At 43.8% G+C, this 9,937-nt stretch overlaps 1 protein-coding gene across 1 annotated transcript in view; it reads right to left on the reverse strand.

Annotated features, from left to right (window-relative positions):
• PDGFD (platelet derived growth factor D) overlaps positions 1–9,930 on the reverse strand; it is a gene marked incomplete at its 5' end in the record, with an annotated part of 217,551 nt that extends 207,621 nt beyond the window's left edge. The window contains one exon of the mRNA XM_025198246.1: positions 9,825–9,930. Coding sequence (XP_025054031.1) covers positions 9,825–9,930 — 106 coding nt within the window. The remainder of the gene's footprint in view (positions 1–9,824) is intronic.
• Positions 9,931–9,937: the final 7 nt, after the last annotated feature.

Raw genomic sequence — 9,937 nt, forward strand, 5'->3', positions numbered from 1 at the left:
AAATGCACAGCACAGGCACTCCAGAGCCCCTATCATGCAAGACAGCCCAGCACCCTCCCACTGCACCACTTCTGTTGGGCAGGAGCAGGAAAAGAAAGTGAGAACGCTGGAGGAGGTAGACCTTGGCCACCACCACAGTAAGAACAGAGGGATGGCAGATGGGCAGTAGTACACAGGAGTCTCCTCAAAGGCTGCATGTTGCCTGTGGCCCACCAGTTGGAGAGCTTTGGCCTAAGCAACTTACTCCCACCTAAGCTCAGCTGCAGCAGACACAGATGAATGCTAGGAAGTGCTAGGCAAGGTCTGAGCACACCTGCTAACTGATCCTGAGAGCACATAGACAGCTCAATACAAAACACAGCAAAGGATAAAAAAAGAGATCGTACCTTTGCCTAGTACTCTAGTTGAAAGGACACTCATCCAGGAAGTCAGAAACATGAGTTCTAGATGACTTTTGGACAGAAAACAGTTACCACCATTCCCACCAGCTGAGTTCAAGAGTGAATGAGGGCATGCATGCTTAACACTGAACTCAATGCTACTGTGAGCTAAGATGGCCTGGTTTAGGGAGGTATCTACCCTCCGTGTGGAATCTGACATGATGGAAGCACCTCTCTTGCACCATTCACTCAGATGCCTAAGCTCCAAGGAAAAATATGAATTCAGATAGCCGGTGCCTAGAATTCCTATTGACCAGAGGTGAGGCAAAGCATCTCCATGCCTGTGGTAGCTACAATGCACAGGGCAACACAGGCTGCTGCTGTGCCAGTTGCAGTGGAGCAATCAGCCACTGCTACAGCAATGGCTGTTTTTGTACCTCCTACAACAGCAGTGCCCAGGGCTACTGTCCCAGGTGTCCCCTTTTATTTAAACTACTGCTAGTTGCTACCTGTACACGTGTCCCTTAGACATTATTGATCACCCTTGGGAGGAACCTAGGTTTTGCTGTTACTGTTTAGGAATTCTAGGTACTTAACCCTGTAGATCTGGACCACCTGTTTGGAAAGAGCATCTAAATATTATACACTGCAGTGCCTAAGTGGAGGATTAACAGATTGATAGAACTCATCTGAAAGAGATTACTGTGACCCAGGGGAGGAGAGAGTGGACAGAGGTTGAGTCCCTGAGCTGATGTCTTCATATGCCAATTCTGTTTCTATTAGGCAGGGAACTACATACCTTTGGGGAATGTAAAAACATTCGCTGTCCTCTCCATCCCCCTGAGTGTCTTGGGGTGATGCTTAGGCTTTCTAGGCTTTGTCTCTTTTTCTCGCAGAGAAAGCTACCAGCTAGGAATGCAGATGAAGCAGCTTGCAGCCTCCATTATTTTTAGGGGCCTGGGATGTGGAAAGTAAGATTTATACACGCCACACCTGGATATGCAAAGAGGTGTTGTTTCAGTACAGTAGTTACATGACTGCCCCTGGCTCAGGTAGTTTACACTCAGCATCTCAAATCAAAATCATGAACAGACAGTCAAAATGTCCAAAGCTGAATTAATTCAGTCTTTGCAAGTTAGTCTAAGCTGCAAAGATTGAACCAATAAGCAAATGAACAGACACCCACTTTTGATTCAGGAAATGCAGCCACATGCCTGCAGTGGCTCAAGCCAGATGCCAGGGGGGTGCTAGACCATGGCTCTCTGGCAGGTAGCCAGCATGGGCTGTGTTTGCTTGTTCTTCCTATTGCCCCCAAGGTCTCTGGGATTTGCAGTCCACAATAAGAGCAGCAGGACTCTGCAGGGTTGCTCATAACTTCCTCTTCCTGGCTTCCAGGTGCCTCCTGGATTTGTAGTCTATAGTCACAGCCAGCAGTAAGTAGGGCAGGGCAGCCCCATTCTTGGGGAAAGAGGAGTTTAACCCTGTTCCCTGGCTTCAGGCCCCAGCTGGGGTTTGCCTGGGGGTGGCAGACTGAGCTGGCCAGTGACCCAGCCCTCACTGCTCCAGCTAGGGAGCACAGGGGTGGGACCAGCCCTGCTCTCTGGAGCAGACAGCACAGCTGAGCCCAGGGCTGCAAAATATGTTGAGATGTTGGGGGACCAGGAAGGAGTCTCGGGCAGAAGTTTCATAAACCTGTTTGACCTAAATCAGTTAAATTTGATACTATATTCAACCAAGCTTTATTCAAGGCACTTTATGGAAGATCATGTCACAAGACAAAAAAATGCAACTATGACAGAAACTTCCCGACACTTATCCAAGAAAAAAAGATCAATCAAAGTATACTAAAATAAATGCAACTTGAAAAAATTTGGAACCATTAAAAATACAAATATTTTTCCAGGTTTAAAAGGTCTGAGCCTTTAAAAAAGGTTTAAAATGTACTGTATTCTAACTATTGAAGCCTCCACAGGATATCCTATTACATACTCAGGTTTCACTAAAGAGGGAGAGTCAGTTAGACAATTTAAATTCACAATGTTCTGTGTTTTTAGTGCCCTCTAATAAATATTCCCCATTCAATTATCATTGCTATGGGTTTTTTTTACCCATCAGTATATAATTCCTAATTAATACTGACTACGATTTGATTAACTTCACCCAGATCCCATGACTGCCCTACAGATACACAAAACTCACCAACCTTTGCTTTTACCGCACCTTACTTTGCACAGACAATGAGTTGGGCTCTGGTCCTACTGCAGCTAACAGGAGGTTTGGCATTGATTGCATTGGGAGCAAGGTCAAAGTCTGTTGTTATAGTTTAAGCCTTACATGGAGTTAGTGTTTGATAAATATTTTTGTAGAGTTCGACCTCATAATGTTCCCTGCGCAGCAGGGCTGAAATACATTAGCAGGAAGTCTACTCAGAAGGTGAAGAGTGTCCTCCTTCACCATCTCCAGTATGCAGAACTCAGACTGCCAAAGCATTAATGTGGGATGTTGGCTTTTACAGCGTGGGACTAAGATCAAAAAGGAAGCATGAAACCAAAGATTATTCAAGTACAATAGGAAGCTTGAAATCATGTAGAATTTATTCCCTACAAAAATAGTAGAGCCAAACCATGCTCCCAAAAGAAAGCATAGCTACTTTGTCACTGTAAACAGGACGTGCCTCTAGCTTTATAAACAGGAGACTGATTCACAACAAATTGCCAAGAAACCCATTCCAACATTTCAGTTGGAAGATACTTATCAGGAAGAGCAAAAGTATATAATGTACAATGTACCTTCCTCATAAAAGTATAATGTGATAAGCTTTATCTTATGATTGCTAAATCTTCAGGAGCATATTCCTTTTTAAAGCTAAATCCAAATGATATTATTATTTTTAGAGATAAAGGTAAGATTTCCCATTGTGCAGAGGGTCAGTACAGAGCCTTTGACCTGCTGCTTAACTCCTTTTTAAGTTCTGAATGATACACATGCCTCAAAATGGATATCTGTAGAGACCTAAGTTTCATTTGTAACAAAGTTATGTTATATGAACAACTATGAACAAAATGTGAGGCTTAATAGCTAAAAATTACCTATTTCATTTATTTTTAGAGGGAAATTGTATACCCTAATTGGTTACAATTACATATAGGTTTAACATAGAAAAAAAGTTTTACCATGCTAAGTCTGAAGTGTGATAAACACTGATTTCTACTGTGCCCTTTATATTGATTGTTTTGTTATTAGTGTTTGTGGAATAAGACTGTTCCCTATCTTTCTAATAGCTATTTCCCAGAGGGAAATTTTTTTTGGAGGAACATATTACCATATAAATAAGAAAGGCATGAATAAATAATACACATTTTTGCAAAGCTTTTTTTTATGCAAGATTTGTATTGGATCTGATGAGAACAGGCCAAATATAATGTACCAGATCTGTATATTACTTCACTGAAATGTCTTGTAATCTCTTTTACTCTAAGTTTCTTCTTATAAAATACAAAGCAACAACTAAAAACTAGTAATATTTTCCAATAATAAAAATGCTTAGAATACCAAAGCCTAGGCTACAGTTTTGCCACCAGCCCCCTGGAAAGTGGTTAAACAACTTTTTAAAAAAGAAATGTTGCTTTCAACTCAAATACCACAAGTTAAAATGCTAACAAGAACATGCAAACCACACCCTGACTGCTTGGAGTAGTTCAAACAAAATACCTGTCATAAAATTTACTGTTCAGTGAGACCTTTCAAAAATGTGAGTGCACCTTTTTTTGCTACTCTCTATGAGAAAGAAAAAGAACTGCAGTCTTGTCCTAACCTCAATATTCTTTCTAGACCTATGGTACAAAGTACTCCTATTATCATCCCATCACTCAACTCCCTCTTTTACTTGCTATAGAAAATTTTTAAGAAGTAGGCCCAATCCTGAATGCAATTAAATTAGGCCCAATGTAAGCATGCAATTAAATGCATAGGGTCAGTTCTTCTGCTGGTATAAAATGCCACTCCTTCATTGTCAGGCACGACGGAAGCTGTGGCCCCCCTGACTTTTTTGGGTCAGCTGTACACAAAAAGTTAAGTATATGCCTTTATGGAATCAAAGCCTTAGTAATCTATATCTCTTTTTATTGAAAGATATAAAACAATGTCCTTTTTCAGGATCATGGCTAAAAGGCAATTGTTTTAGAATTTTAAATTATGAAGGTCAATTTTTATTAATTAAAACAATGGTTGGGTTTTCTAGGGAAGCCTTTAAAGTTAGTACCAAACATAGTATTTAACAAAAGCTAATGTAATTCAGAGACTGACTGGTGTTTCTGATTGAAAGAACTTCCACCGTGCGATATACATCTATCTGATAAAAAAACATTTCCAGGCTTTTTTGAACTACTCCATCATATTGACTGCTGCTGAGTCAGAGTTGTGACTTTTACATAATATCCTTGTTACTTTAGTCCAAACAATTAATTATGTAGCTAAGGAACACCATCAGCTTATGGGAAAATTAAGTAATTCCAGACTGAAGTGTGCTATTACATGCAAGCAGGGGTTTGGGTTGTAGCTGTGTTGGTCTAAGGACATAGGCAGACAAGGTTCCTTGGGTGAATTTGATATCTTTTATTAGACCAACTCAAATGGTTGGAGAATAGTTATTAAGCAAGCTTTCGGGTTCAAAAACCCTTCATCAAAAACCAACTGCTGAAGCTTCCTTAGCCTGACGAAGGGTTTTTGAACCCGAAAGCTTGCTTAATAACTATTCTCCAACCATTTGAGTTGGTCTAATAAAAGATATCAAATTCACCCAAGGAACCTTGTCTGCCTATTACATGCAACACTTATATTTCTTAAAACTGGTGGAGATTAGGAAACAACTATTTTCTTGAAAAGCCACAAAAATGGTCAGTGGAATTCAGGCTAACAAACAGACCAGAACTACTTTTGGCTCTTTCTTTTTCAACAACTGACTAGATTTCCCCAGAAAATCCCTACCACTGACACTACCGGTGGCGTCTGTGGGCAGTCCCCGATCGCTGCTGGCAAGAAAATCAGTCATTTTAAGAAAATCAGTCATGAAATGTATGCACACAAGCTTCTATTAAATGAAAACTTAATAACATTCATTGTATTTAAATGGAAAACCACATGGATCAGAATCTTACCTCAATTACATTGATGTAAATGCTTCAGATTTCCCCAACATATGTAAAGGCAGAATCTGATGGCAAACCTTTAGTACATTTGCATACTGGAAGAGTCTGTCAGTAATCCCTGATAGAGACACCGAGATTGAGAGCACCTCTTCAAACGTTTCCAAGTAATAAATAAAAGGAAGCATTTCAATTAAAAACATCGCTAGATTTGTAATGCAAGGTAATAAATAATAATACTTAGCATCTTTTACTAGACTTCTGCTAGATAAATGAGGTGATAAGGGTCCACTCTCACAAGACCCCTATATACAAATTTAATTAACTTCAATAGCCTATTTGGTGGCATTAAAAATACAATAAATATCATGGGGTGTGCCAGGACTGTGGTAGATGTTTCTAAACTGCAGTAATTTAAAAAAAATGAGACACACTAAACTTGACAGCTGAGTCATCACTGTCAACCCATTCATAGAATCATATAAAACTAGAGTTCAAAGAGACCTCAGGAGGTCAGCTAGTCCAACCTCCTGCTCAAAGCAGGACCATCCATAACTAGATCATTCCAGCCAGGGCAGGGGTCTGTTAAGTCAGGCCTTAAAAACCTCCAAAGATGGAGATTCCACCACCTCTGTAGGTAACCTGTTCCAGTGCTTCATCACCCTCCTAGTGAGAAAGTTTTTCCAACTTAAACTTCCCTTGCTGCAACTTGAGACCATTGCTCCTTGTTCTGTCATCTGTTACCACTGAGAACAGTCCAGCACTTTATCAAACACCAGTTGGACCCTGCCGGGGCTTCTGCAGGGGAAGGGCTCAGATCTGTGTCCTTGTACCAACCCAGGTGGACAGCACTGTCATGCTGCCCAACTGGGGCTGCTGCAGGGACAGTAACTCTCAAAGCCCTTCCCCTGCAGCCCTCCTTGTCCAAGCAGCAGCTCACTATAGCCCAGCCAGGGCAGCTGCCAGGAGACAGAGCTTTGACTCCTTCCTCCAGACCTCCCCTTCCAGCTGGGCTGCAGGAGCTGCAGGGCCAAGACAGCTGCAGGGCCAAAAACCCCTTTTCCCCCCTGCAGCCAGGCTGCGCACAGGGCTGGGATCAGACACTGTCACTGACTCAGGTGAGTGGTGCCCAGAGGGGGCAGGGCTGGCACAGGCTCAGGCAGAGTAAATGAGCTCTGGCTGGGTCTAGAGCACAGCCCTGTGCAACACCACCTGGGATGGCAGTGATCATGCTTTAAGTTAACCCTTGAAGGGATCTGACACACATGTTCAATAAAACACTTTAACAGAAAACACTTTAGGTTAGTACACATGAATCCAGGGTTAACTCAGAGCAGGATCCACCATTTTTAAAGCATTTTCTGTATTACAGCTATAAAGTGCTTTATGTGCACTTAAAGTGCATTAAGTGTAATGTCTGTACCTAACATGAATGGCACATGCCCCTGGAGGCTGGCATGGCAACCACCCGCAGGCGGAGGTGTCAGTGGCAGGCGCGTGGCAGCGGCGAGCGGGGAGCTCCCACCGGCAGCTGCGGCGGTGTCGGCAGTGGGGGCGGGCCGAGGGGGAGCTCCCACAGGTGGCCATAGCAGTGTGAGGGGCAGGGGGGGGGGGGCGAGCACCGACCAGCAGTCGGTGACCACCTGCAGATGCTGCCAGCAGCGGTGGCAGCCAGCAGTGATCGGGGACTGCCTACAGACACCACCGGCAGTGGAGGTGGAGGCGGCGGGGTGGCAAGTGGTGATAGCCCACAGGTGCTGCCGGCAGTGTTGGGGGCGCTTTTCCCAGAGGGTGCACCGCCCATCTCAGGGGGTGCATATGCACCCACATGCACTCCCTACATGGTACTAGTGGTATCTAACCTATATTCTTAGCAGCTGCAGCAAGAAGTATAGTCTGGTTAGATTTAATAATCATTTCATTGCATGTTTTTGATAAGTACTATTCTTCACCTATTGATTTATTTCAGAGTAACCTTGGTTTTAAGCAAGTCCTATTTATAAATACACTGACTTTTTAGGAGCCAAAGAAGAAAGGCAATTTGGACTCCTGTCCTGTACAAAAGATGTTTGCTTCAGTCAAAAGGTACATTGGGCCCCCAATTAAAACTATCAGCTTTCAGTATGACTGGTTTATTCTGCCCGTGGTCAACGAAAGAATTTAAAGACATGTTTTCCTTTTTATAAAAACGTAGTTTGTCATGGGACTTCCAACATACAATCTGGATTTTTTCAAGAGATTAACAAACTGGGATTCCTTTCCAGATCTCTGTCATTCTGCAACATAAAAATCATGAACATCAACTTGGGACTTTATACTGAATTAGTTTTTGTCCCCGTGATGCATTTAGAAAGATGATAATGAAAATGTACCAACATAAATATATCCTTATCCTACCCTACGTTGTCACATCTAAAACCACCTGTAGACCAAAAACACTGCCCATCAGCAAAATACATATCAGTGTTATTCCATATCAACACCTCAGACCAAAACAAGATAAAAATACCATTTTTGTTAGGAGCTTTAAACACAAAAATTCTGTTACTGACCTACAGCCAGCCTTTTTAGCCCTCTCCACCTGCCTGAGTGCCACTTCAACCTCCTTCTGCCCAATCTGTTGCTCTGCTTTCTGTTCCATCCTGTGCTCCTGCCCAATCAGCTACTACGCTTTCTGCTCCTGCCCTATCTGTTACCATGTTTTCTGATCACTCCCCAATTTGCTGCATGCCACATGCAGAGGCTGCTCGTGCCACTTGTGGCACATTTGCCTACAGTTGACCATCAGAAATACATCTTTCAAGCCCTGGGCACAGGAGCAGGGCTGGCCACAATATGGCCCATGTATCCTACCAATTCCATTTCATTCCTGTTCACTGCTGTAAAAAAACAGAGTAATGCTACTCCCACTGGAGTCAATTAACTGATGTGGTTGACTTAAGTGGCAGCCAGCCCCCAAGGTTATCAAGCTCAATCCTCAAATCAAATCATCATGATTGACAGAAAAAGCAGGATAGTAATGATCCTACATATACTTTTTCTTTCTCTTGATAACACCCAAGATAAGAAACAATGCCATCCTAGGCACTGCTTTTCACTTGGAGTAAAGTGATCTCCCTTCACGCTACTGCTGCTGAGCTTAAAAGATTAGTTCCAAAGGATCAGTTGCTGAATCTTACTCAATGCTCATATAAATAAATTATAATAACAATAATAATAAAGACAGCTGGTATATTTAAGTGGTTCTAAGTAAGAAGGAAACTGTTTGGAGTTTGATTCAGACTAGGGAACTTCCCCCTTAGCATAGTTCAGTAACACTTTGTTCTTGTACACATTTTAAACTGAGACAGGAGCAAACAGGACAGGGGCATTAATAAACCATTCAACAATTTTGGTGGAGGAAGGGGAAATTGTTGGGCATGTGTTTTTATTATAAACATACTCTACTTTCAAAACAAAAGATAAAAGCATGAGTGCATTAAATATCAAGGCTAGAAATACCTTCAGTGTTTCACTTTTTTGTCTCCAGGACTTTCACAGATCTGATATCCTTTTACATATTTTCTTATGATGGCTGACTAATGGATACAAAAGATCCCCAATTTGGTGGCCTGGAAGTTGAAGCTAAACATCCATCTACCTACTTCAAGTGGACTCCAATTAATGGACACCGTTAAAAATATACACTAACAAAGGCAAAGAAGAGCATGGTCTTGGATACGACCCGCACGCAGATAATCACGAGGAACCCAGGGGAAATAAAGAAGTCAGAAAGGAACTCAAGAGACACAACTTTGCTTCTGGTTACTTTGCAGAGGGCAACTGTCTTCTCTCCCTTTCCATCAGGAAGAAGCAGGACGGCATGTGCAAGGAGCCAGGATTTGTTGCGCGAGGGAAACACGAAGCTGGATGACTGCATCAGCCCAGGCAAGAAGCTCCTCATGCGTCCCAAACCACAGACCTCATCGCTGCTGCCGTTCATTATAAGCAGCAGAGTTCACCGAGGGAGCTGCAGTTGTGCTCCGGCCCGGACTCCCTGTGCTCTCCGCACCAGCACCCGGAGCAGGAGCAACTGCTTTCCTTCACCCACGCGCGTCCCGACCCTTGCCCAGGGGGGCAGCGAGTCCCCAGGAGGCTGCGCCGGGCGGGGGCCGGGCAGCGCCGCCGAGCCGGGAGACCCGAGCATCCCGCCACGGGGCGCTGCCCCCTCGCAAGGGGCTCCCAGCCCTGCACTCGTCCGGGGGAGCTGCGGCTGCCCCGAGGGGACAGGTCGGGCAGGGGCAGGGAGGGGGACACTCACCATCGCGCCGGAGGTTGGAGGAGCGCAGGGCTTTGATGGAGCCTCCCTGCCCTGCCGCGGGGCCCGGCCGGCTGCACAAGTGGGCGCAGAGCAGCAGGGCGACGAGCAGCGGG

This window comes from Alligator sinensis, unplaced genomic scaffold (genome assembly GCF_000455745.1).
Source record: "Alligator sinensis unplaced genomic scaffold, ASM45574v1 scaffold802_1, whole genome shotgun sequence".
Classification (NCBI taxonomy): Eukaryota; Metazoa; Chordata; order Crocodylia; family Alligatoridae; genus Alligator; species Alligator sinensis.